This window comes from Crocuta crocuta, unplaced genomic scaffold (assembly GCF_008692635.1).
Source record: "Crocuta crocuta isolate KB4526 unplaced genomic scaffold, BGI_CrCroc_1.0 scaffold149, whole genome shotgun sequence".
Classification (NCBI taxonomy): Eukaryota; Metazoa; Chordata; class Mammalia; order Carnivora; family Hyaenidae; genus Crocuta; species Crocuta crocuta.
In genome coordinates, this window is record NW_027551561.1 from 7,506,265 (window position 1) to 7,533,716 (window position 27,452).

At 48.9% G+C, this 27,452-nt stretch overlaps 2 protein-coding genes and 1 pseudogene across 2 annotated transcripts; all 3 read left to right on the forward strand.

Annotated features, from left to right (window-relative positions):
* Positions 1–4,117: 4,117 nt before the first annotated feature.
* H2BN1 (H2B.N variant histone 1) lies at positions 4,118–6,339 on the forward strand. Its single transcript, XM_077749587.1, is given in 3 exon segments — positions 4,118–4,288; positions 5,931–6,028; positions 6,119–6,339. Coding segments are annotated over 3 exon segments (381 nt in total). The 3' UTR covers positions 6,231–6,339.
* Positions 6,340–10,884: 4,545 nt separating this feature from the next.
* Positions 10,885–12,258, forward strand: LOC144219775 (glyceraldehyde-3-phosphate dehydrogenase pseudogene; annotated as a pseudogene).
* A 2,538-nt stretch (positions 12,259–14,796) lies between these two features.
* Positions 14,797–26,018, forward strand: TMEM98 (transmembrane protein 98). Its single transcript, XM_077749814.1, has 6 exons — positions 14,797–14,974; positions 16,109–16,240; positions 17,206–17,239; positions 19,527–19,642; positions 22,096–22,155; positions 23,414–26,018. The coding sequence occupies exons 1-6, from the start codon at positions 14,844–14,846 to the stop codon at positions 23,619–23,621; spliced, it is 681 nt and encodes a 226-aa protein (XP_077605940.1). The 5' UTR covers positions 14,797–14,843; the 3' UTR covers positions 23,622–26,018.
* Positions 26,019–27,452: the final 1,434 nt, after the last annotated feature.

The following is a 27,452-nucleotide window of genomic DNA, read 5'->3' on the forward strand; positions in this document are numbered from 1 at the left end:
CAGGAAGAGTGGCTGTCTTTGACTGGGTCAGAGGGAGGTGCTGGTAGAGCTAAGACCAGAACTCAAAGCTTCTGATTTGAATAATGGTAGTTTCCACTGCCCAATGTGGACATCCATTTGTGAGACAGCATGCTGGTGGAGGAAGATAGAGAGGTCAGGGAGGGCGGCACCTGGATCTTCTTCGGGTAACCCCAGTCCCTCCCTACTCCTATTTCTAAGTGAGGGCAGGGGAGGGAACGGCCTTCTTTTCTCCGTACTTTTTTCTCCTCCTCTAAAAGCTTGGTGTAGAGATCAAATAAGATATTGCTGGGGCTGGGGAAAATTTGGATTCTTTTTTTTACCTCCACCTGACAAAGTAGCAACTATTCAGTACTACTATCATCCACCATTAATATTCAATTAGTATCTATAGTGCTGACACTCCAGGAACAGTGTGACATCATTCCCAAGGTGACATCTTCTAATCGGTCCCAAAACTCCATCTCCTGCTGCCATTCACCCAGAGTTTCTCAACTGGTGAGCTTTGGTAATATTCATCTCCTAGAATTAAGATCACAGAATAAGATGATGTTGAAATGCGCAGTGTGAAAAATAAATAAAATTTGTTTATTTCTTATTTAAAGTTTATTATGTATTATGTTACAATATAATGCACAGTGTGCCCCTCTGACATTTTCCAATCAACGAGATTAATTCCTCAGACTATCCAGTGGCCAAAATGACATGAGCAGTTCTTCCATCCAAATTCTAACAACCTGAACCCTAAAGGAATGATACAGGGGAAAAGTAGAAGCCACAAAACCAAGAGACCTCAGAGGCCATGTAGTCAGTATCCCACCTAATGTCCGAATCCCCGCTACAAAAGGCTGCAATGCCAGACCATGACTCTCTACCTGGGCCATGACTCTTTTGGCCACTCCATTCCATGTAGACGTCTCCACACAAAAGCAGGTCCCAACACCATTTAACTCCGTCTTACTCCTGAGTCACTCCCCCAGACTCACTCCATGCAATAAACCCCAACTATCCCATCTTCTGCTCTTGTTACTCATTATCCCTATTTATGAGCTTGGTTTGTCCTTGGATCTGGTATTCCATTGAGATGGGACCAGGTTGAAGTGAATTATAATCAAGAAGGGAAGCCAAGGTCATGGCCAGGTAAGGAAGAGCCTTCTATTTTTCTCAAGTTGATCTCTCCCTTTTAGAGTTTCTATCCATAGAATTCTAACACTGCTACCGCTAAAGTCTGTAAAAGCCGGCCTTCTGAGTGTGTAGGGTCTGTGTCTGACTGTGCTTAGCCATGTCATGGTCATTTTCTCCTAGCATCCCCACTCTTTCCAAGTCTCTAATTAGCTCTTCTATACTGAGTAGGGTTCGGATCAGAGTAGCATTTTCCCCATACAGTTCTCAGTGTCTTAGATACTTGGATTGAGGCATAGGATGGGGGTTGGGGGGTCTTCATTTTAGTAAGCAGGTCAGGGGATTTTGCTGCAGGAGGGCAGGAGGCCTAACTTGGAGAAATATTGATGGGAATTTTGCTGCCAGGCACATCAGAGATCAGTTCCTAGCTTCGCAACTTACTGCCTGTGTAACCCTGAACAAATTAGTTTATCTTCATAAGCCCCAGTTTCCTCATCTCTTCTAAAGAGATGATAACACCTATCTGTCAGTATTAAAACTGGGCTATATAATACTTTGTTTAATTCAAAGATGAGAGGTCTATATAATGTTTTGTATAATTCAAGGCAAGTACTGAGCATTCAATAAATACAAGTTAGTGTTGCTGTTAGTGTAACTGCTTCTTTTATCTTCAGGATAGGGAACTTATTTATTTTTCTTAACAATTTATTTATTTTTGAAGCAGAAAGTACGTGGGTGGGGGAGGAGCAGAGGGAAGGGGACAGAGGATCTGAAGTGGGCCCCCACACTGACAGCAGAGAGCCCGATGCGGGGCTTGAACTCACCAACTGTGAGATCATGACCTGAACCAAAGTTGGATGCTCAACTGACTGAGCCACCCAGGAACCCTCAGGATAGGGAATGTATTAGCAGGCAATTTACTGCATATGCTTTTTAGCTGACTGAGATTTCTAATAGATGCTGGTGAATCTTCGGCTCACCCTATAGCTTTTCCCTATGTCAGCTTTGTGATTCAGTAATTTGTCGCCATTTCCATGCATAGCCATGGGCCTTGCACTTAGTAGGGGATCACAATTTGCTAAATATTTTTTAATGAGTGAGTGCCATCTGGCCAAGCCTTCTTGCTACCCTCCCACGGCAACATCACCTCTGTTGTCACCCTTCCCCAGTGCTCTCCAGCATCTTCCAGATGGTATAGTGTTGGTTTGGTTCCCCATTGCCCCCATCACTGGAGACTGCCATCCCACAAATGACTTCCGCCAGTTTGTATTTACTTTCTTGCATTAAGACGTCCAGTGCATTTCATCATATATGTGTTGTGCATATATTGCATTTTTAACTAGACAGATTATGAGAGATGAAGCTGATAAAAGGAGAGTAGGAGTTGAGGTGGTGGGTGGGATGTGCTTTGACAGCCAGGTAATAGACTGTCTTTTTCTCTTCACAGAAGTGTTCAGTAGAGTTCTGTCTTTGTTACCAAAGAATTAATTCAGGGGAATTGAGCCTGCAGTACGGATAGGCTACATTCCAAGTTCTCCATCAATGAATAAATACACGCAGCAGCCACACAGAGCTACAAGGATAGTGGGGCTGTGGCGTTCGGATTTGAAAGGCGACAGAGCATGGGGTTCGAAGTGAAGTCTCGGGGAGGGGCTGGTTCTGCCATTGTGCACTGTGTGTGACCCTGGGGATGTTACTTGAGCCCTTCAAGACTCAGTTTCTTCTTCTGCAAAGTGAGAGTAATATGAGTACCAACCTTATAATGTTGCCATGAGAATTGATTGCAATAGGGTATGTTACACACATTGTATAGGGTCGAGTATATAGGGCTCAATATAGGGGAGCTCACAGTACTATTAGTATCCACCAGTCCCCTGCCCTGGGGCTTCAATGCGGCTCATAACTGGGAGAGGAAGGAGTGCGTCTGTTCTCTTCTGGTTCTTTTCCTTTGACACCTTGGTTCTCTGGTGTACTCTTATCTGTTCCTTCGTGTCAGGCTGGTCATTTCCTTGTAGCTGAGCTGATAATACTAATTGCAGGGAGTTCACGACCTCTCTATCTAAGGTTTCTCAACCTTCAGTCTTGAAGGTACAGTGACTTCCTGGCTTCCCTATTCATGCTTTGTCACCTGAGTGCCTAATGGCTCTTGCATAACCAGGCACCCCTCCCAGTGGAAATGCAAATAGACAGGGCATATCCATGCAGAACTGTTCCTTGCAACCCCAATCTTGTGGGATTGCTTCAGGGAGGTTTTACAGATCAATGAATCCTAAATCTGGCTGGCCATTAGATTCACCTGGGATGCTTTTTAAAAAATGTTTATTTATTTAGTTTGAGAGGGAGAGAGAGCGCAGGGGAGGGGCAGAGAGAGAAGGAGAGAACAAATCCCAAGCAGGCCCTGCACTGTCAGGACAGAGCCCTGTGCAGAGTTCCATCCCACAAACCATGAGATTATGACCTGAGCCAAAACCAAGAGGCAGATGCTTAAGCAACTGAGCCACTCAGGTGCCCCCAATTCACCTGGGACGCGTTAGCAGAAGATGCAGCTTCCAGGATCCCATTCTCAGTCCTTTTGAATGGAAATCTCTGTGGCCAAGAACCACTATAGTAAGAACACCTGGAGTCACACACGTAAACGGAATAACCCCAGAGATCGCTGTTGCCTGGTAAATTAACGGCCGTCATGTCAAAGTGGTCACCCTCTCTTTCACATGGGAAGAGCAGAGGGAAGCTTAACATTTTGAGTTTCCCGCCTCAAGCTCTTTCCCAGAAATGTACCATAAGCTTGCCTTATTAGACTCTGCACCTAGTATTTCTTAAGTGTTCGGCAAGTTTTCGGCTCCTGCGGGTGTGATCGCTAACCACTGATTTTATTACGAGAGTGTGCCTTCCAGCTCCCCCTAGTAAGCCCCTTTGAGGCACTCACTTGCCTCCAGCCAGTTCTGTGACCTAGACGTGTAAGGATTAAACCTTCCGCATGTACTGCGTTTGCTTACATGGCCTAACGTACCCAAAGAAGAAGACTACACCTTATATCACAGCCTAAGAAAAGTATGGGTGGACCGACTCAGCCTTTGGGAAGAAGAAGAAGAAGAAGAAGAAGAAGGAGGAGGCCTATCTTAGTTAGATGGGGAAAATCCTGAAGCAAGTGAGTTGGGGCTCTCCTTTGTGGAAGCTTAGAATGGCCAAGACCCGTATCAGGTGAGTGGCCCTGGGTATGTTCTTGACTTCAGCCTTTTCTCATACAGGAGTCCTTCTTCACACATCGAGTTCCTGAAAAGTTGGGTGCAAACAGCTTCTATCAACCGGATCTGCTGATGGCTGCTATCTTTTCCCACTTGGCTTGCTTTCTGTTGGCAGCAACTCTGGACACCTGAGCTCTCAATGTCTCTCTTGGATCTGTTGACAGGCAATCTATAAATTGATTCTTAAATGCCCTCTTGTAGAGAGGGGATTCAGCACCTAGTCTATTCTGATTCTGTGAAGAGGTACTTACATCAGGTTTTCACTAAGTGGTGCTCTGTGCTTCGAATGTACCTAACATGGGTTGGCTTTTGTTCCTCCTTCCTGCCCATCCAACCTCACCTCGTAGCCTACAAAGAACAAAACCATAAAAGGCTTCCCCTTTGGAAGAAACTATGGGGAAGAGAAGAAGGCACTTCTATGGCAGATGTTAAAAAGGCTTGATTTTGAAGTTTCTCCATGACAGTGAGGCAAGGCTGGGTGATCATGGGTGATTGTACAAAAGGCCCCTGTGTTCCAGTGGTATCATTTGGACTCCGTTGCTTATCCTAGGAGAAAAAGGGGGGAATGGGATTAAGGGAAGCTAGGAGAAGGAAAGAAGGTATGTGGTATAGAGCCTGGTTTCTCACTGACAGACACTGACAGATAGCCCTTAATGATTGGGGGCTTCTTAATTCTTTGTTGTGGGAGGCTGTCTGGAGCATGGTGGATTCTGGGCAGCATTCCTGTCCTCTCCCCACTGGATGCCAGTAGCACCCTCTCTCCCAACCAAAAATGCCCAGAGACATTGCCCCCCATTGAGAACCACTGCTGGAGAACCTGCATTTTCTGGAAGGGCTCTTTGTGCAAGTACTTGCACCAAGTAGTCCTCTAATCATTAGTCTGTCCTTGGCCTGCTTTTTTTTTTTTTTTTTTTTTAGAGAGGGAAAGGGAAGGGAAGAGAGAGAGAATCTTTTCTTTTTTTAAGTTTTTTAAAATTTATTTTGAGAAAGAGCATGTGAGAGTGGAAGAGGGAGAGAGGGGGAGGGGAGAGAGAGAATCCCAAGCCGGCTGTGTACTGTCAGTGAGGAGTCCAGTGTGGGACTGGAACTCACAAGTTGTGAGATCATGGCCTGGGCTGAAGTCCAACACTTAACTGACTGAGCCACCCAGGTGTCCCGAGAGAGACACTCTTAAAAGGCTCCATACTCAGTGCAGGGCTGATGTAGGGCTTGAGCCCATCTACCCATCTGGGATGATGAGCTGAGCCACCCAGGTGCCCTTGAGGCATGAAAGTTTAAGTGACAAAGTTAGTATATATTCTACAGATAAAGTTGCTCTTTCTCACCAGCTACAAACTCCCCTTCCCCATCTTCCTCAGACAGTTGATAGACAAAATGACCTAGTCTTTCCTCACACCCCTGCTGTTGTACCTCTGGGTGGTTTGTGTGGCCCCATGTGTGCACGAATCCATGGAAGGCATGCGTGCTGGGTTAGACCATAAATCGCCAACTTTGGGAAGCCTGTACTTACTTCTCTGTCTTACCCTTGTGCCGTTTCTGTCCCAGGCTCACCCAGGCTTCGGTGGGTGCTCCTGGATCTTGGATGCACTGGGCTCTCTGGAGGATTGGCTGCTGAAACGGGTTAGCCTGGAGGCAGTTAGACTGTCCTTCTACCACCACAGAAGAGCCATCACCAGCAGAGAGATCCTTGGAGNGAACGGGTTAGCCTGGAGGCAGTTAGACTGCCGGGTTAGACTGTCCTTCTACCACCACAGAAGAGCCATCACCAGCAGAGAGATCCTTGGAGGAGTTAAACAGAGATCCTCTTGGAAGAGCTTTCGTACCAATGAAGTGTTCTGTTGTTGAGATGATTGCACTTGTCAAAAGTAATCAGATATGTCAGAAGGCTGAGTTGGAAGACAAGGTGTCGAATAAGTACCTGTTGCAATAAGAGTCTTGGTGCTACATAGGTGGTCTCTGGGTCCTGTGGTTTTAGCCTCTGACTTAATTTGTGGAAAAAATAAGGAAAGGCATTTTGTCTTGTGTTATGTGTGTAATGCTTATTTTTTATGGCTTTTAAATTTTTCTTAGGCACACTTCTCCCATTTGAACATACCCATTGTCTTTTTGGAGGACACAATTTAACCCGTTATACCATGTACTCACCATCTCTCCCATCTTCAGCCCCAGGGTGCAGACTGCTGTGCTGGAATGAATGGAAGATTTTTTTAAAGCCCCTCTACTTAGATTTATAACAAGCAAACACACAAAAAAAGTAAAAAGAAAAAGGGTCTGTTTGTTCTTTGAGTATAAGACTCATGGCATTGGTTATCTATGTAGCACTTTGCCTAATAGCATGTGCGTAATGACTGTCAAATGTATAAGCCAGCCATAACTGTAGAAAAACAAAACAATTATAGTAGCATCATAAAAATATAATTTAGGAGCATAAAGAATAAATGTAGCAGAAAGAATAAATGGGCTGATATAGTTTAGACTTGATAGTCTGGGTAAGCCTGGGCAGGTGATGTGAAGGAATAAAGGTGTTAGGCATGGGGAAGGATTCTGGGCTGAGGGAGCAGCCTGAGCAAAGGTCCTGAGGCAGGCAGGCAAGCTGCAGCTTATTAGAGAAAATGAAATGAAAGCCAGGGCAGCTGGGAGAAGACCAGTAGGAGAGGAGGTTGGAGAGAAAGATGGGGTCCCAGTCATGCAGGATTTGATTTTATTCCGAGGACGGTGTCCAGCCACTGAAGGATTTTAACAGGGGGGTTGATATCTTGTTCAGTTCTGTGGGGTTTGGGGTTTTTGTTGTTGTTGTTGAATTTTATCCTACAGTAAAGTGTACACATCTGAACACATCTCAAAGTTTTACACATATGTATATACCCAGATTAGAATACAGAACATTTCCATCGCTGCTGCTGTGTTAAGAATAGACTGAAGAGGGGCGCCTGGGTGGCTCAGTCAGTGGCTCAGCATCTGACTTCGGCTCAGGTCATGATCTTGCAGTTCATCGGTTCAAGCCCCACATCAGGCTCTGTGCTGACAGCTCAGAGCCTGGAGCCTGCTTCGGATTCTGTGTCTCCCTCTCTCTCTGCCCCTTCCCTGATTATACTCTCTGTCTCTCAAAAAATGAATAAACATTAAAAATTTTTTATAAGAATAGATTGAAGAGTGTGCAAATGGGAAGGTTAGTCAGAAATATTTTGTACGAGTTCACTAGAGAGATGACTATGGCCCACATGAGTGTGGGTGGTGGTCAAGAAGGGGAGAAGTGAAGGGATTTGAAATGAATCTGAGGTAGAACCAATGATTTGCTGTTGGGATGGAGGGGGAGTGAGGAAAAAGTGAGGCTTCCTAGGTTTGGGGCTTGAGCCGTGTGGTGGACAATGGTGCCGGCTGCAGAGACAATGGCCGGCGGAAGGAGGACAGGTGTTTGGGAGAGGTGACAATTGAGAATTCCATTCTGGACATGTTTAGTTTCAACAGTTGGAGATGCCGAATAGAAAGGACTGGACCAAAGATACAAATGTGGGCATCGATGGTATAAAAGGTGATCTATATGAATCAGAAGGAATGAATATGATCACCTCGGAAGATGGGGTATAAAGGAGAAAAGAAGACTTTTTAGAACCAAGGGTAAAGAAGTTCTAGTGTTTAGGATCAGATGGTAGAGAATGGATATACCACAGAGGAGAGATCTGAGAGGTCAGGAGAGGGTAGTGGTATGGAGGTCAAGAGAAGAGAAAGTGGTCTGGTCTGTTGTACACAATCCTGGTGTTAAAAGGGGACACGGAGGGGGCACCTGGGTGGCTCAGTCACGTGAGTGTCCAACTCTTGGAATTGGCTCAGGGCATGATCTTGAGGTTTGTGAGATCGAGCCCTGCGTCTGGCTCTGTGCTGACAGCATGGAGCCTGACTGGGATTCTCTCCTTTCCTCCCTCTCTGCCCCTCCCCCCTTCTCTCTCTCTCTCTCTCTCTCTCTCTCTCTCTCTCTCCTTCTCTCTCAGAATAAACTTTAAAAAACTGAGACATGGACATCCAGGGCATTTGGTGACACAGAGATCATAGTGACCTTGAGAAGTCAACTCTCTGGAGCAAGGCAGGGCATCAGGCAGATTTGAGCAGGTAGAGAGTGAATGGAGGTAGTCAGAAGAGACAGCTTTTCCTATGGCATTGAGACAAAAGGAGAATTTTAGTGCTAAGAGGGAACAGAGACATGGGCCGGTAGCCAGAGGCACTTGGAATGCAGACAGAGATATTTAAGATGAGCTCAATTGTTTGCTGATGGGAATTCTGCAGGAAAGACTGAGATAGTAAGTAGAAAAAGGCAAAGGATCCGGGACCTTGAGAAGGTGAGGGGTGATAGGATTCGGAGCAGAAGTGGTAGAGGAGAGAATGAGTAAAAACACTGGTAAGTGTAGAGATTTCATGATCAACGGTTGAGGAAGTCACTACCTTTTTTCTTTTAGAAGGAAGCCATGAGAATGGAAGAGGGCTGGGGGAGGGTTGACGATATGTTGTTGTCTAAGGGAGTGGGAGACTGAGACTTGGGTCCCTGGGGACAGATGGCTCACTAGCAATGAGTGCCTGTGCACAGTCTGTGATCACAAACCAACGGCAAAGTGAGTCTGGCTGTGTGGCCTTCTCCAGCTACTGGCACCTGCTCTGAACTAGGAAGGACAGAGGCCAGGGAGCAACTCCATGAGGGACAGTGCAATCCAGGCCAGCCAGGAGGGACACAGGATGAGAGGGAGACACAGAGGATATCAGGCCTGTAAACCGAGTTTCAAAGAAGGAAATTTCTCTCTCCAGCGTGCTGCAGCCTTAGCCCACCCATGAGGGCACATCTCTAGGAAGCAGCGGTGACACCCGTGACCACTCCTTGAAGTGCACCTGCTCGGTGCAGGTCCTAAAGCAGCCTTGTATGAAAAGATGTGGGGGTGATATGCTCCACCCAGGAGCCACTTAAGCCCCACCCCCCCCATTCTCTCCAGAGTTGTCCCCTGGGGGATTCCGTACCACCAGCTCTGGGTTCCCTACAGGGACAGAGGGGCTGCTGCTCAGCTGGGTAACTTGAGGTGGACTGTCCCAGCACTGAAGGCAGCAATCTGGGGGCTGTTCGCTCAGACCTGGGCTTCTCTGATAGGTGTCTGCTGTCCTGGGGATTCAGGACAAGCATCATAGGACAGGTTTGGACACTCCCAAAACTCCGCCGGGTTTGGACAATGACAGCTAGTGACACAAGCTTCTTCTAGCTCACAGTTGTCCTGGGAGTGGCAGGGGGTGGGGGAGATCATCAATCCAGCTGATTCAAGAGCTGAGTGAGGACTCCCCTCTCTCTACTACCCTCTAAGAGTTGACTGTCCTCAGGGATCTGAGAAGGCCCTGATGTCTCCTTGACCCAAGCAATGGGATCTGACTTAGTCTATAAGAAAAGCTGGGCTCCTTCCTATCTTCTGTCACCCATCATGCTTAGTGGGCTTGACTTCTGGGCCCAGGAGATTCAGGAAGAGCTCTTTACCTCCCCTTCAACTGCCTAAAAATTTAGATGGAAGACCTTTCAGGAAGAGAGCTATTAACATTCAACAACAACCCATTATCAATTTGTGTTCCAGATTTTTCAATTTGGAAACTCTTGCTACAGCTTGGCATTCAGACTGAGTGGGGAGAGGCCATATGTAGGGTGCTTGAATTTTGAGGAGCTGTCCAGCAACCATCCTTCTTACCTTTTGGGGGGGAAACCCCCTTGCGTATAAATGTATTGGAAGGAAGGGTACCGCTTGTGACTCAACCTCCCATGTTGGAGACAGACAGAGAGAAGTCCTACCCAGAACTCTGAATCTAGAAGGAAGATAAAGTTGAAGACAGGGTCACAATCATTTCAGGGCTATTGCACCCAGACCCCAGAGCCCCTGTGGTACCTGCCCATTTCCTAATCTGGGTCTTGGTCTTCAGTTTCCTGCTGATTCTGTGGGCACCCTATGTCATTTGTCATTTCAACAAGCCCCCCTTCCACATGGGATAATCAGTTTCTATAGTTTGCAAGTAAGAACACTGAGCGCTCATCTCAGGTCAGTCCAGGGAGACTTCCAGGGGCATTGGGTTGGAAGAATCACGGGAGACAGCTGGCTAGTAAATGCACTGGCACAGCCGTAGTACTCTCCTGTCCTCCCTGCAGTTGGCTGGTGGGTGGTTAATGGGGCATTTACACCATGTTTGTTTGTTTGGGTCTTGTAGGAGAGGAAAAATAATTTTCCCTCTACCCTTGTAAGTTCTTAGTGGAGACCCTCATGCAATGAAAAGATTAACAGGAGAAAAATAAACAGAAGCTTAATAACATGTATATCTCCTGTACACATGGGAAACACCCAGGAAAGCTGAATAACTCCCTGAAAGGGCCCAAGTTACCACCTTAAATACCACCTCCAGCTAAAAACAAAAGAAAGGTGTTGGAGAGGGTGGGGCCAGGCCAGGAATGGGAAATTNACAAATTTAAGCTGGTGCCTTCCCCATTGATATGAGTTCCTGTAGATTTAGGATCATCTTCTCTTTCTGGGACAGAGAGGAGAACACCTTTACAAATGGATACTTCCCAGCTCTCTGCTCCTCTCCATTTGATGGACAGCAGCATCTTCTGGTGCAGTGCCAGCTGCATCCTGGAGACATGCTGATAAAGGTCAGAGTAAACAGATTTGGCTATAGCAAGCACCTGGTCACCAGGACTACTTTTAACTCTGACAAGGTGCATACTGTTGTCATAAATGACCCCTTCATTGATCTCAACTACATGGTCTACATGTTCCAGAATGATTCCACACATGGCAAATTCAATGGCATAGTCAAGGCTGAGAACAGGAAACTTGTCAACAGAAAGCCCATCTCCATCTTCCAGGAGTGAGATCCTGCCAACCTCAAATGGGGTGATGCTAGTGCTGAGAATATTGTGGAGTTCACTGGGGTCTTCACCATGGAGAAGGCTGAGGCTCACTTAAACGGTGGGGCCAAGAGGGTTATCATCTCTGCCCCTTCTGCGGATGCCCTCATGTTTGTGACAGGTGAGAACCATGGGAAGTGTGACAACTCCCTCAAGATTGTCAGCAATTCCTCCTGCACCACTGACTGCATGCCCCCCCCCCCCCCCCCCCCCCCCCCCNTCCATGATGACTTTGGCATCATGGAGTGACTCGTGACCACAGTACATGCATCACTACCACTCAGAAGACTGTAGATGGCCCCTCTGGGAAGCTGTGGTGTGATGGCTGAGGGACTGTCCAGAATATCATTCCCACTTCTACTGGGGCCACTAAGGCTGATGCTCACTGGCATGGCTTTCCATGTCCCCACCTGCAACATGTCAGTTGTGCATCTGACCTGCTGCCTGGAGAAAGCTGCCAAATACAATGATATCAAGAAGGTGATGAAGCAGGCATCAGAGGGCATTCTGAGCTACAGCGAGGACCTGATCGCCTCCTGTGACGTTAACAGCGATACCCACTCTTCAACCTTTGATGCTGGGGCTGGCACTGCCCTCAATGACCACTGTGCCAAGCTTATTTCCTGGCATGACAATGAATTTGGCTATAGCAACCGAGTGGTGGACATTATGGTCCACATGGCTCCAAGGAGTAAGAGTCCCCTGGACCACCAGCCCCAAGTGAGAGCAAGAGGAAGAGAGAGGCCCTTAGCTGCAGGGGCGTCCTTTCCCCAACTCATCCTCCAACACACTGAGAATTTCCTGACCTCTACAGTTTCCATCCCAGGCCCCCTGCAGAAGGAGAAAGGCTCGGGGAGCCCCACCTCCACTGGATGGCCGGCCCCTACAAGGACCCTGTGGCCTTGTTCTGAGCCCAGGCCCTGGCTGGGACGCGAGGAGCGCTGGGTGGCTGAGTGAGGGCCTCCCAGGCGCCNGCGCGGTGCAGCCCGGGCGCCCACAAGTTGGGCAAAGTGGGAGCTGCGCGCCTGGGAGTCCTGCGAGCCTCGCGCCAGGCCGGGAGGGGTCCCTTCTTCAGACCTGAGTGTTGGGACGGGTGTTCCCGGCAGGGGGAAGGCGGTGGAGGCTTGGGTCTGGTTTATCCTGGCGGATTTAGAACTCCATGGAGAAGGACACACACACACACACACACACACACACACACACACACCAAGAAACTGAGACCTACACGCTTACACAAAGACCGAGAAAGAGACAAAAACTCATCCTGAAACACACAGAGAAGAATACTCAGAGAAAAAGAAAAACACACAGAGACTCATATAGACAAATCACGAGATTTGTCTCCGAGAAAACCAGCAAAAACTCAGAGAAAGCCCATAGGCACTCAGAGAAACACATTACTGGAAGAGAGGAAACAAAGCGGGTGGTCTTGGAGGCCATGGCGCAGGGGGAGGGGACAGGAAACGCTGGGTAGCGGGTAAGATGCCTGGAGAGGAAAATGGAGAGGGAAAAATGGAGAGATACAGAGACACAGAAATGAGAGGAAAGAAAAAGGGCTAAAGGAGGTAGCCCTTTAGGAGGGACAGTGTAGACAAACACACATCTAGAGAAATTGAGGCAGACCCTCAGAATTACCCCCTGACTTCCTATGGGAGATGCAGAAATGAGACAGACCCCACCCTTCTCACCCTCTTGAGCAAGTGAGTTCCAGGTGGTAGAACAGCTCTGTGAAACCTTTCAGAAAGGCCTCCTTGGCACTTTGAGCCAACAAAGTCCCTATGTTGTCCACCTGGCAAATTCCTACTCATCCTTCAAACCCAGCTCAGACAACATCTGCTCTGTGAAGAAAGGCTTTCGCAGAAAATCTCATCCAAGCACAGGTAGCTCTAGTCTGTGTCCTCTGCGTGTGGCACAGCACAGGGAGTTGAGCTGGGGAAGCGGGTGACAAGCAAGCAGAAAACATTTGTCCGTTTGTCCACCTCTTTCTCAGCTCATCGAGGTTTTTGTTTGTTTGTTTGTTTTTGTTTTTTGTTTTTTGTTTTAATAGTTTATTGTCAAATTAGTTTCCACATAACACTCAGTGCTCATCCCCACAATCAGCTCATCGAGGTTTAANATTTGTCCACCTCTTTCTTAGCTCATCGAGGTTTAAGGTTCGTGTCTTATTTTTCTCCAATCTTCAGAATCCAGCCTAGTGCTTGGTGCCTAGTAGATGACCAATATATACTTACTGAATGACAACTGGAACATTCAAACCTGAGACGTGTAGTATAGAAAAAGTTCTGCATCATTCTGGGATCATAGGAACTCCTAGATCAAAGCCCCTCTTTTGCAGATGGAGAAATCAAAGCCCAGAGAGGGGAAGAGACTTGCTCAAAGGCACACTAGTGGGAGCCTGTAATGAAAACAAAGCTTTCTACGAACTGAGGACTGATGGGTATGGGGGGGGAGGGGAAGGAGGGTGATGGACATGGAGGAGGGCGCTTGTGGGGATGAGCACTGGGTGTTATATGGAAACCAACTTGACAATAAACTAAAAAGAATAAAAAAGAAAAAAGAAAACATAGCTCTCTGAGATATTTTTGTTTCTTTACCTGAGTCTCAGATAGGTGTGGAAGATCCCCCTGAATGAAAACAGGCAATAGGCAATGAACATGTTAACACCAGTTGTAAGTTTCTAACACGCAAATTGACAATCTAATTCTTTTCCATGGTGTTTAGAATCTTCTTCCCTTCTTAGAAAGGTGAAGGGCAGTGGATGCGCATATCAGTTTGAGTGGATGGGTTTCTGCTTTTGGACTACAGAACCTTGGACAAATCACTTAACCTTCCTGAGCCTGTTTTCTTAACTGTAAAATGGGAATACTAATACCTACCTCAGGATTGTTAGAAGAGTTAACACACAAAGTGCCAGGCACAGAGTAGATTTTCAGTAAATGCAATCCTTCCCTTCTTAGGAGGGTATTCTTTCCTGCAGTTGGTGTAGAAGTGAAAACAGCAGTGCTAGTTGTTTCCTTTTATCCAGATTTTAAATTCTTTTTTTTAATGTTTATTTATTTTTATTTTTGAGAGAGAGAGAGTGGGAGTGGGGGAGGGTCAGAGAGAGAGGGAGACACAGGATCTGAAGCAGGTTCCAGGCTCCAAGCTGTCAGCACAGAGCCTGACATGGGGCTGGAACCCATGAACGGTGAGATCATGACCTGAGCTGAAGTTGAACGCTTAACCGACTGAGCCACCCAACTGCTCCCTTTTGTCCAGATTTTAAAAGCCAACCTGGTCCAGCAGGTGGCAAACTTTTAATTAGACAAAAGGCAAATTTGGGACATGACATAAAATGCATCTCGATTCTGTTCAGGCCCTCAGGTCTCTGCAGGTGACTTGGGGGGAACCTGGCTCTCCACATCCCCCGCCCCCAACAGGTAGGACCCCGCTGCCCCACTCTCTTTTGCTGCTTCTTTACCAAGGCCTGCTCTGCCCTTGTGTCTTTCAAGATTTAGCTCACTCTGGGGACGTGACTGGGACTGAGGGAGCCACCCAGAAGCATGGAGACTGTGGTGATTGTCGCCATAGGTGTGCTGGCCACCATCTTCCTGGCCTCGTTCGCAGCCTTGGTGGTGGTTTGCAGGCAGCGCTACTGCCGGCCTCGAGACCTCTTGCAGCGCTATGATTCCAAGTGAGTGGGCCCAGGGAGGGGACAGGGGCAGGGGCGGGTCCTCCCAGGGGCTCCGACAGCAGAAAATAAAAGAGAGGAGCCCATGAAGTTTGGTACTGGGCAACTCTAGCTCAGCTTTGTGTCTCCAAAATGGTACCCAAAGTCTCTCTTTCCAGGAAAGACCTTGGAGCTTAGCAATGTCCTGAGCCTTCTCTGACTCTGTCACTGAGCTCAGGAGAAAGCGACCAAATGGGCTCACCTAGCACAATGGTGGCCATCTATCCAGAACTGACCACTTCCCTTAGCATTTGAATACGCTCAACCTCTTTCCAGCCAGACTTTAGCAACAGAACTCCCGGGCCTGCATTCCAGCCACACATGGAAGTAGCAGATACTCCGTTTTGTGAATCCGAGCAGAGGACAGTCTCCCGCTTTGCACTGATTTCTTTGTGATGCATTGTGTGCACGATATATTTTATAAGCATGATCCAGTTTTCCGATTAGGGGTGTTTTAATGGATAGACCCTTGAGGGACCATGGCAGCTGACCCTTAGTTTCTCTCACCCCTCTGTCTGAATCCTATCAGCATCTCTGTTGAGAGGTGGATAATTTGTAAATGCCCATTTATATGACCCATGAAAGCTCTGCTATGGAACGAATGCTCCGGCGTCCCCTGTTGCAAAGTCAGGCTTATGATCCCTCCCACTTCTCCGGTAGAACAAGGAAGGGGGTAGGGTTATGCGGGCGGACCAAAGTCCTTCCTGACAGTGATTCTGCAGACCAGGGAGGATTGGCTGATAGGAACTTCAGCTTCTCTGGAAAAAGTAGGCTTGAAGGGAAAATCGGTTTAAGAAGGATGCTGTTTTGTGCTGAAGGAGCAGCCCGGTCTGATACATCTGTGCCTCTTTCTCTTATTGGCTCACCTCATTCTGCTTCACCTTTCCTTAGGCGCCGCCTGCCTCCGTGACCCACGTCTAACCGCGTGCCTGCCTGCATCTGCGGTCCCAGAGGGTCAGGTGTGGCTCCAGGCCAACGGGTCCCTGCCTTAACTTGCTAACTTTCTGCATCCTGCTGGGGGATACGGGGGCCTCTGTGAGGAGTGGGTCAGCGACAGTCAGCCATCATGAAACCACTCACATGGGCACTTCCTTCCAGGCCCATTGTGGACCTCATTGGCGCCATGGAGACCCAGTCGGAGCCGTCTGAGTTAGAACTGGACGACGTGGTCATCACCAACCCTCACATTGAGGCCATTTTGGAGAACGAAGACTGGATCGAAGATGCCTCGTAAGCCCTGGGGACCACGTGCTTCCTTCAGTCCCCCGGGGATGGCACACGGTCTTCTGGGTGCCCTTTTCTGGCTTTCTTTGCCACAAAACTTGACCGGGTGTCCAGGGGCACTGGGTCACTTACGGCTCTTTCCCCGGCCCTCAGCCTGGGGATGGAGGATCAGATTATAATATGACCATGTTTGTCCCTTCTCCCCCCATTCTGTAGATTTAAACACTGAGGCCCGTACATGTGTGGCAGAGGTTCTTACAAAGTCACCTCGATGTGCTTGGGCTATCCTTAGGGTGCCCGTGAATTTGACACTCGGGCTCCAGGGATGAAGCCTTTGTCTCCAGGATCCCTCAGGGGTCTCTCCATCCGGCAGGAGCCTCTACATGTGGAGAAGTGTGTGCCATCATCATTCAAGACATGTGGGGGGCCATTATGTGTAGGACACTGGGCCAGTTACCACAGATATTAAACCGCTGGGGGAGACAGACTTCTACGAAATGCAGTATCTCTGAAACGTTAGCGGGTCTGTGCACAGTGCCGCGGGCGCACAGAGGAGGCCATGTGTAGAGCTGCCTGGGATGGGGGGCGGGAGGTGGCTTTCATGAAGGCCGTCACAGAGTGAGGGCCTTTTGACCTGGGCCTTGCAGGATGAGGTGCTCACCCCGCGCAGAATGAGGGGGAAGTCACACGGGGTGGAGGGGACAGTGTCAGGAGCTCAGAGTTCTAAGAAAGCATGCCTTGAGAGGTGAGTGCTACCTGGAAGAGCCAGCCGGCCGGATCCGGGAGGGGAAGGGAAAGGAAAGAAAGAAGATGCCTCCTCATTCAGCTCGTGGACCTGTTCCATTTGACCCAGAGGCATTCCTGCCCTCGGTGGCATCCCACCGGTCAGAGCTACGTGAGGAGCAGGGCTGGTGCCTGGAGCCAGGTGGCCTGCGTGGAGAAGCACTGACAGATTCTTCTTGTCTCCCCAGGGGTCTCATGTCCCACTGCATTGCCATCTTGAAGGTAATACTTTTGGATTTCTCATGAGATAAGGGGGTGGGGGAGGGGACTCCCCAAATCATCCCTATGCACACACTCTGGAAGGGCATCTTAGGAAGGGCACTGAACCCATGCAAGAGGTTTTTTAAACATGCCTGACGCTTGGGAGTTCTGCTGTTGGCACTCCCTCCTGGGCAGCCTGTTACAACTCAGGGACCCGGTCCTGCTAATATAGTGACCTGTGAGAAACGCCGTGTAGGTGGTCACTAGCTGCATCTCCACCAGCTGGGGAAGGTGGTGTGCCCGGGGGGAGAGGGTTCCCCAGCTTCTCTCTGGGCACTTTCCTTCATTAACAGAGAGCTCAGCCCTTTGCTCCGCGAGTTGAGTTCTGTGTCTGGACTTCTCCAGTTACTAGAAGGTCCTTCACTGGCCCTCTCTGGCTGGGACGGTGGTCAGCCACCTGGGACAGTCAGTGTGTTGAAAAATCCAAACCATGAGTATTGTACTTGAAGGCAGATTTTTTTCCTTCTAATTCCTGCAGCCTCCACGATTGGGTGGACAATTGCATCCAATTTGCATTTTGACTAGTTTTTATAGCTTTGGGTAATTTTTGTAGTTTTAGCATTTAAAAAAATTTTTTGGGGGGCTCCTGGGTGGCTTAGTCAGTTAAGTNGACCCTCCCCTGCTCACGCTGTCTCTCTCTCTCTCCTAGAAATGAATAAAAAAAAAACAAACCTTAAAAAAATAAAAAAAATTTTATAAAAAAAAATTTTTTTTGAAGTTTATTTATTTATTTTGAGAGAGAGAGAGAAAAAGAGAGAGAGAGAGAGAGAGAAAGTATAAGCAGGGAAGGCCAGAGAAAGAGGGAGAGGGAGAGAATCCCAAACAGGCTCTGCACTGACAGCATGGAGTCTGATGTGGGGCTTGAACTCACAAACTGTGAGATCATGACCTGAGCCAAGACCAAGAGTCAGGTGCTTAACCGACTGAGCCACCCAGGCACCTCAGTATTTGGTCTTTTAATCCTTGCCTGATAGAATAATATTGAAATATTTGGCCAATTGCAGATATTGACAGTTTCTTCATCTCGGTAACCTGGGAAACTACATATTTATCTTTTTGTCCAGTAATTATTCAAGATTTCAAAGACAGACGGCCTTGTGTTTTCTCTGGTTTCATTCAGTACAAGATAGTATGAAGTCTTTCATCCCACCTCTCCTGTAGCTGTCCCTCTTGAGGGACAAAGGAGCGTCTAGTAGGAAATTGTCACACAGTCCAGGATTATTTAATTCCAAGAAGCATTTGGGTGTGGATATGGTTTCAGACAGGTCTAATGACTAGAGCAATCATGCCGTATTCATCTGCCGTCTCCCAGCTAGCATGTGTCCTGGCACTGTTTTGTCCCTGTCCCCACCTGTGACACCTGAGCTGGGGGATAAGTCAGCAGCAGGAAGGAGTCTTATTGGATTGGAATCAGTGGTCCAGCTGAGGTCCTCAGATCAAAGGAGAGGGGAGAGGCCCTAGGGTCTGGAGGCCCTTTGGCTTGGCCACCTGCCCTTGAGTCCCCAGGCTCTCTCCTGGGTGAGCTCTTGGCCTTCTTCCCGCCCTCTTTTCCAGTCCCAAGTAGGAGGCAGGTAACGGAACTTATTTACCAGGGACAGGAGCACATCCAGGTTCTAACATCAGGTAGGTGTGGAAGGGGGGAGCCAAGCTTTTGGAGGTGGTGGCATTGTTGATGGATGACGAGATAGGCCTCAGGTCATAGTCATGCCTTTTTTGAAGACTCCTTTGCCGTGGCTGTGTTGACAAAACCCGTGACAAACATGGCCAACCCCAGATAATTGTTGAACTAAGGGCTGCTTTTGGAGGAAGTGCTTCAAGGGGACAGTGTCCTCTGTCCAGCTGTGTTCCTGAGGGTGCCCCACTGGGGAGATCTAGCCATCTGGAAGGCTAAACCATGAGGTGAAAGAATAGAAGGAGAAAGTAGGTTTTTCCCCCCAGACGAGAAGGCAAAATTAGAGCACATGATTTTTCTTAGACGGATTATTTCAGCTTGGACTTCTCTAAGCCGAAACCGTGACCCTGATCTGAGCTCCCCACCTCTCTCTCCTCACTGGACCGCGTCCTTGGCTTTTGCCTCTCCCACCCCATTAGTCTTGTGTGCTTTTTCACTTTAATTTGCCTGCTAGGTTAGGGGCCCCGGTGTGGGATGGAACCCAAGGCAGGTGCCATATTTGTGGGGGCAGCAAAAGCTCTTGGGGGAGCTGGGGCGTCCCCTCCCTCATCACCTCTCCCCTCCCTGCTGTGTTAGATTTGTCACACTCTGACAGAAAAACTTGTTGCCATGACAATGGGCTCCGGGGCCAAGATGAAGAACTCAGCCAGTGTCAGCGACATCATTGTGGTGGCCAAGCGGATCAGCCCCAGGTGAGCTGGTGGGCCTTGAGGGCCCCACCCTCTGGGGGGGAGGGGCAGGGTGGAGGGAGGGACCGGAAGCTCAGGTGGCAGGCAGGCCAGGCTCCTCGAAGAGGCAACTTCAGTTATTGGTGTCCCTGACATTTACAGAGCACCCAGGAAGGTATAGATTCTCAGAGACCGAGCCAGGGTTTAGATACTGGTCTCACACAGTGCCCCCCGCCTCCCACAGGCCTCCTCTGGCGACTTTTTGGGGAATCCTAGCATATGACTAGTGCTGACTCTTCCAGTCCATTCTGCAGATGCCTCAGCCTCTCCCTCAGCCCCATTCCAGCTGGGGCTGCCTGCCTTCCCTTCTTCCCAGGCTCTGGGCCGGAAGCACATTTTCCGACGGTGTCCACACCCTCATGCTGGCCACGCCCCACCCTGCCCTATCTGTACGGGAGACCAGTTTCAGGGACCTGCTCCTTGCCACTTCCCTGTCAACCAGTGCCCCAGCCATGGCCCAGCCAGCAGCCTCCAGGACTGGGTTTGGGGGTTGGGGGGGTGGGAGAGAAGCCATACCTCATTCAGATCTCCCAAATTCCAGGCTGTCTACAAAACCCCATGTGGGAGGCAACCAGCAGGACTGTAGTCAACAACTACACCCCCTCATTTGGGCTTGACTTTGTGGAGAAACATAAAGCCCTTTTCTTAGGAAGGAGGGTGGTACTGAGCTTGTGCTGCCATCTGGTGGCTGGTATGTGGATGTGCCTGAGTTGGGAGTTGGCCTGGTCCAGGATGTTTTCTCAGTCATCCAGGCAGCCTTACCGTGGAGACAGTGCCTCCTGTCCCTGGTTGGAATGGTGGCACTCCCAGTGAGTTCCAGGGGCTCTCGGTTTCCTAGTTGCCATGGCCTCTGCTAGATGCCGAGGAACCAGCCCTCTGAAGGAATATGAGAGCTGGAGCACTTGAACTCTGTCCAGGGAGTTGAGTGAGTTGAGAAAGTAGGAGGGAGATAATCCCAGGGAGAGACTCAGCCCAGAACAGTTCTTGGCTTTCTGAACTGGAGCTGCCCCGCATGGGCGTAGCCACAGGACTTGTACCAGCCTGGCCAGGAGGCCCTCCAGCCGAGGCTCTGGGCAAGCAGGAGGCGTTCCTCTGGCCACCCATTGTTGGTAGCGACTGCTCCTATCTGCTAGACCTGCGTCATGCTTCCAGTCCCTGCTAAGAGCCACCCCTGGGGCTGGTGCAGCTCCTGTGATGTCTACTTGTAAACCAGGAGGCATTGCCCGGAGGGGTGGGAGGAGGACAGAGATTGGGATTTCCTGGGAGGAAGGAAGTCCTTGGCGATGGGGATTAGCCCTGTTTCTAGAGGGCTGGTGTGGCATTGCTCAGAGTGGACCTGACCTGGTACACACTGGCCCTTCCTTTTGAGCCCCTTGGACTGCTTCCCGAATGTTCCCCGCCATAATTCAGTCCGTGCCCTTGCTTCATCTTTTTGCCTTCATGCTTCTTTCTTCATCTGGACTGTTTTTGCCCCCATTGGTTTTTTTTGCTTCATTTATTCTACATAGTGTGTGGATACATATTAGTTTCCAGGCGAGTGGCTTCAGTTCCAGGGCACTACAGGGAAAGGGGCCGGTGAAGACAGCTGCTGATGATCTTTGTGTTTCCTCACCAGCCCCTTAGCCTTGAGACAGGAACATCAGAGGGCATCTATCTGTTTTCAGGTGCTTTTCAAAATCAAACAATACACCATTATTTTTTCTTCCTGACTACCGGGGGGTCAGGAGCAAGGATTTGGCTGAAAATCTTGAACCATGCAAATCAGAATGAATAGCAGCTCCTTTCTGAACTTGACTTAAAAAAAAAATTAACCATGAATTGTACCGTATGTAAAGGAAATCCAGTGGAGTAGTTTGGACCCAAATTAAACTTGTAGGCTTTTTTTTTTTTTAGTGTTCTCTATAGTTAGCCATTTTTTTTTTTAAAAACACAGTAGTAGCAAATACTTAACCAAAGTCAAAATGCAGAAATAGGAGATCTGGAAAGTGAAGGAGCCCCAGCTTCCACCCCATTCCAATCCCTGGTGGCAACACGACTGAATGGTGAGTGTTCGTTCGCCTGCTGCACGTCACAGCTTTTGTTTATTTTCACGCCGATGGATTGATCAAACTTTATATATTTTTGGCAGTTTGCCCTTTTAATTTAGTAGTGTATCTTGAACATCATTCCAGAAGGGTGAACGTAACACTTTTTAAAAACTACAGGGACTGAAACAAAACCAGAAAACAAAATATTCTCCAAACTGAACCGAAAGTCTTTCTGTTTAAGACTGTCTGAGAATGCAAAAGCAATTAGAGAAAGACTCAATAAAATTGGGGCTCTTCAGTATCAGGAGACAAAGAGAGGTAGAAATGAAGGAAGAACAGAAAAGGACCCAAGGAAGGTGAAATACTGACATCCTTTTTGCCTCCCCACAGAGTGGACGATGTGGTGAAATCGATGTACCCTCCGTTGGACCCCAAACTCCTGGATGCACGGTGAGGAGCGGGGGAGGGGCCATTCGGTTTCTCACCCCGGAAGCTCACTGTTGTATCACATCCCGGAGGCCCACTGTGTGGGTTGTGGAGAAGGCTGTGGTGCTGGGCTCCCAGGGCTTTGAGCGCCATTGAGTGTGAATGGTGATAGAGGTCCGGCTCTTCCTGAAACCTGGGATTAGGAAGAGCCAGTCTTAGATTTTGAATTTTTATGATTAAGTATCTGGCCACGCGAAGTCCTATCTGCACCTTCCCTGTGTCCCGTTTCTCCCATGGGCTGCCTCTCTTCTTGGGCCCCGGAAGCAGACACGCCCTGGCTGTGAGTGCCGCCCAGTGGGCCGGGCAGGTGGTGAGCAGAGTGAAGAGAACGGAAGGGACAGGTCAGCTCAGGCTGTGCTCACCTGTACAGGACATACCCGGGACCCCCTCTCCTGACCCTCCCGTAGTACACTGAGCGTACTTAGGCTTTTGAAATTCTATTCCTCTACCAGATGCAAACTCATTAAAACAAGCAGAATCTTTTGTCTCTTGGATTTATATGAGCATTTCATAGATCTGCTGTGTGATGATTGCCAGATTGCAGTGATTACAGTGGCTCCCGGTGCTTCAGTTGGTTTTTCTGCTCCGCTCCCATTGCTGCCCAGCTGTGCCTACGGGCTAGGAATCTGTAGTACAGCCCTACGTGCATCATACACACTCACTGTATAAAAGATATTCTACAGTGAATCTTTCAATACTGGGAAATAAAACCCTACTCCTCAATTTGGTTTTTGATTACATTTTGTTTTTAGAGTGGTCTAAACCATCTCAGGGCCTTATTGATTCAGAATCAATAAGGGATGCCCCAGACAGGGGTACGTATGTCCTGTCTTTAACTGGGCAACAGTTGGGGATGCGCTCATCCAATCGACTAGGTCTGAACTGTCCTACAGAACAGTCTTTTGGGATGTCACTAGGCACGCTGCACAAACTGGGCTCCACAGTCTTAATTAAATGAGTGAGTGAGCCACAGCGCACTGTATTCTTTCCTTACAGCTCTATATGATCAAGCTGTTACCGGCTCAGAGAAGGCTTTGGGTAATGTTGTTCAACCCAGCCATTCCCAAATGTATTTGAGTGTGGATCCATCTTTAAATCACTCACCAGCCTCTCAGGGAAGGGGCTCCAGGGTTGAAGAACGGCAGGCCAGAGTTTGTCCATGCAGGCTGTGGAGCACGGTCCGTTTCCCAGAGAGGCTGACTGATCCTGCTGCTTCTTCTAGGACAACTGCCCTGCTCCTGTCTGTCAGTCACCTGGTGCTGGTGACCAGGAACGCCTGCCACCTGACCGGGGGCCTGGACTGGGTCGACCAGTCACTGTCGGCTGCTGAGGAACACCTGGAAGTCCTTCGAGAAGCAGCCATGGCTTCGGAGACAGATAAAGGCCTCCCGGGCCCTGAAGGGCTCCTGCAGGAGCAGTCGGCCATTTAAAGCCACCGTCCCTGGTGGCTCAGCGGAACCTTCCACTTTTCCCCGTAGTGTCAGTTCTCCACGGCTCAGGACTTCAGCTGTGCGTGAGAGGCCGATGCCTCTGTTGCAGTTGCAAATGGTGGCTGTTGAGTGGCAGTCTAACACCACGGTTCCTGGTGACCACATGCCCATCTGTACAGCAGAGCTTTGGAAACTGGTAGACCAGCAGCTTTATTTAGCCCACCTAGTGTTTTTAAGAAAATTGAGCCACCGTCTAAAAAATCACAGGGTTTTGCATTGAAATCAGAGTTTCTGGCTTCTCTTAAACAATCTGAAGATAAGGCGCCTCTGAAATGCATCTGCAGAAGACAATCAACTTGAACTCAGTGGGAGTTGTGTCTTTTGACAGGGCTTGTTCTCTCTCCCTCTCTGTCTCTCTCTGTCTCTCTGTCTCTCACCTGGTCTGTTTCATTTGTTTGTATTATCTGTCCAGTCCCTGGGGCATCTGAGTCCCTCCTCCCCTTCCCAGGTTTGCCTTTGAAAGTGAACACAGAGTTCATTTTTCCTTTTCGTTGGGCCTGCAATTTTCCCTACCTGCCACTAGGAAGACAGTACACTTGGACTTCTGTCAAGCAAGTGGTTATTGAGTCATTCAAACGTATTGGGTGTGGCCTGACGTATTTGAGAAATGAGGGTGGGAGAAGGGAGCCTAAGAGTCCTGAGGACACCTTGTGTGTACGACCCAGAAAGAGGCATTTCAAGACCCTTCAGAGTTTAGGCGGAAGTTAAGATCCTACCATAAACTAGTTTCCACATGAGCAGTGACCTTCATGAAGGATGTGGTCCCCCTTTCTTTTGGTTTCTATCTGTTTTGCAAATATTGAAAGATGAGGGGCATTTTTATGGCTCGGGACCTTTGTGGGATCCAGAATCCCAATCGCATAGTCCAGACATACATCCGAATTGCATAATTGCCATCATAAACATATAGGAAGGAAAGGCTGAAGTACTTTGGTTCCTCTCAGGATCTGAGTCAACATTGCTCTTGGGAGAAAGGGCTCTGGCTCAGGAGCTGCCTTGGTTCACATGCTGTGCAGTTTGGCATGTTTGGATCTCCGAGTCTGGTCCCACTTCATTTTCTGTGCCCTAACTCGTCAGCAGATGCCTCAGTCTGGTTCTAGAGAACCAGGACCCCATATTCCCAAGTCCAAGATTGGAGTCTTGTTTGTCATTCGAGTGTCCCACTGGGCACAGTCCATTCTCTCCTGGAAAGCAGGGTGCTTCTGACCAGTGTACTGTGTACCAGTTCCCACCTGGGACATGGAGTCAGGAGAGGAAAGCTCAGATCAGCTCGCTGTGGACTGATGAGTGGATTCCTGATTGCAGGGACACCTTACTGATTGTCCATTCCCATCAGCTCTGAACACATGCTAAGTAGCTAACTTTCTTGTCCTGCTGGTAGGCTGTGAATGGGAAACTTCCTGAAAGCCACTTTGAATTTGCCATGTTGTGGCCTCCACAAACAGACATCCACAGTCCTGTTTTTCATTTTCCCTTCCTTTCAAAAACCTGCACTCATAACGAGATTGGAAACCACTTTCTACTAAGGGGTTGCAATGACCACCATGGTTGTAAATGTCCCTGCATTTTAACCCAGGTCAGAGCCCTAAGCCAAAGAGAGGTAGCCCAAAACTGGCATCTCAAATACCATCCAGCAGGTGTGGGCGGCAGGGAGAGGTGGAGGTGAAGTTTCCCAGCATCCCTGAAGCAACACCTGGTCATCGCCTACCTTCTGTGAGCCCTTGCAAGTCCTGGCCCCTTCCTGAATCCCTGGGTTGCTGCAAGGAGAGGTTTCTGCACACCTGAGAAGTGCCTGCTAGGCTGCAGGGTCTCTGAGCTGGCTGCAGATCCTTTGTGCCTGGTGCAGGGCAAACAAGTCTCTGGAGAAGGTGAAAGTTGGCTAAAGTTACCTTCTCCCTCAAGAGGACCTGGTTGGTGAGCACAGGGGTTCAGCCTGATGTGGTTTCCTAGGAGATGGATGCATCCCAGGTCCCCAGTTCACTAGTGTCCTTGTATGGTGGTAGATCTTCCATGACCTGCACCACCCATCCCTGCCCTGGAGTAGGAGCATCACACTCAAACTGAATGAAGAGGGAATGACTCAGGGATAGACATGGAGTGTGAGACGAGTCAGATCTTTAAAATCAAACAATTAGATTCAAATTTGGTCTCTCGGGGCGCCTGGGTGGCTCAGTTGGTTAAGTGTCCGACTTCGGCTCAGGTCATGATCTCGTGGTTCGTGGATTCAAGCCCCGTGTCGGGCTCTGTGCTGACAGCCAACTCAGAGCCTGGAGCCTGCTTCAGATTCTCTGTCTCCCTCTCTCCCTGACCCTCCTCTGCTCACGCTGTCTCTCTCTCTCAGAAATAAATAAAACATTAAAAAAAAAAATCTGGGCTCTGTCATTTACTGTGTAAGCTTGGACAAGTTACTTAACGTCTCTGGTCCTTTGTTTTCTCATCTATAGAATCAAGCCTCTTTACTACCTCATGGGATTGGCGTGTCAGTCGAACAAAATGGGGTATGTGTGAAATGCCTGGTTGTGTGACTGGTACTAATTAGCTGTTATTGATCATTCTCTCCCCAAAGCCGCCCATGCCCTGAGGCAGGTGACCCCAATGGCAGCACATCAGTTACCATGGCTCTGTCCGTGCAGGGGTCTCAGTTCATAAGCTCTGGAACTGAGCAGCCGAAAGTTCTGGAATCACTGCAGTAAGGGAGTGGCCAGCCTTGTCCCAGCCCCACCCCAAGTACCTTTGCAACTTGAAGACGGATCTCTCTGCCTCTTGCCTCTTATCAGTGTTCCCAAGGTTGATTGCTCAAGCCCGCATTCCTCCAGAGCAAAGCCCAGGGAGCCTCCTCCGGCCTGTGACATCTTCCAGATGGATCACGTGTTCCTGGCACCCCGTCCACCTTGGTACTTACCCTGACCTGCCTCATTCCAGAAGTTCCTTCTCTCCAGAGACTCGACTCTGTGCCCTATCTGTAGAAAGTGTGTGCACCTGATCTATAGAAAATGAGAAAACAGCTTACTGTTCAAAGTCCCTGAGTTGCTTTATGACCTGGGACATCCTGGAAAGGTGACAAAGGAAAGCTTTCCATCCATTTCTTCCTTTCCTTCCTCTACCCTCCTCTACCTCACTTCTAAACCCTCCTGCCCCACCAGACTTGTCCAGTTTGCTCACTCTGGGAGAGAAGTGTGCTAGATGCTGGGGCTATGAGCAAAAGATGCCCTCCCTGTCCTTAGGAAGCAAGAGGGACAAATGAGCAGCCGACTGAACCACAGCTGTGGCAGTGTGGTGCTGGAGGGGTGCAAAGCTGGGGACTGGGGGGGTACAGCAGGGAGATGGAAGTGCGTGAAGAAATCTGGGAAGAGCAGATGCCCTCGTTGAAACTGTCAAGGGACAGAGAGGTGTTCTGGGCAAATTAGACAACACAGAAAAGGACCAGGAGAGCCTGGCTGATTTGAGAAGTACAGGGGGTTGAGGGGGCTGGAGTGTGGGATGGACAGGATGTCAGATCATGGAGAACCATATAGATCCTACTGAGGAACCAGAGCTTTATTTATCTGAACAAGATAGGGACCATAGAAAGGCAGGGGAGTGACAACATCAGATTAGCAATTTAGAAAGAGTCCTTTACTTCATACCCTATGACAGTAGTCTCAGGCCCATAAATTTACCTGATGCCTCTGAGTACACATTTCCCCCCTGAATCTGAGAGGCTCACGACTCAATCGCGATATAAAGCAGGGTGGGCAACTGGCTGCGAAGGAGAAAGAGGGAATAGACATC

Coding starts and splice junctions, on each gene's coding strand:
- TMEM98 (XM_077749814.1), top strand. CDS start 14,844: ATGGAGACTGTGGTGATTGTCGCCATAGGTGTGCTGGCCACCATCTTC. Junction 14,975..16,108: donor TTGCAGCGCTATGATTCCAA/GTGAGTGGGCCC, acceptor ACTTCCTTCCAG/GCCCATTGTGGACCTCATTG. Junction 22,156..23,413: donor CCCAAACTCCTGGATGCACG/GTGAGGAGCGGG, acceptor TGCTTCTTCTAG/GACAACTGCCCTGCTCCTGT.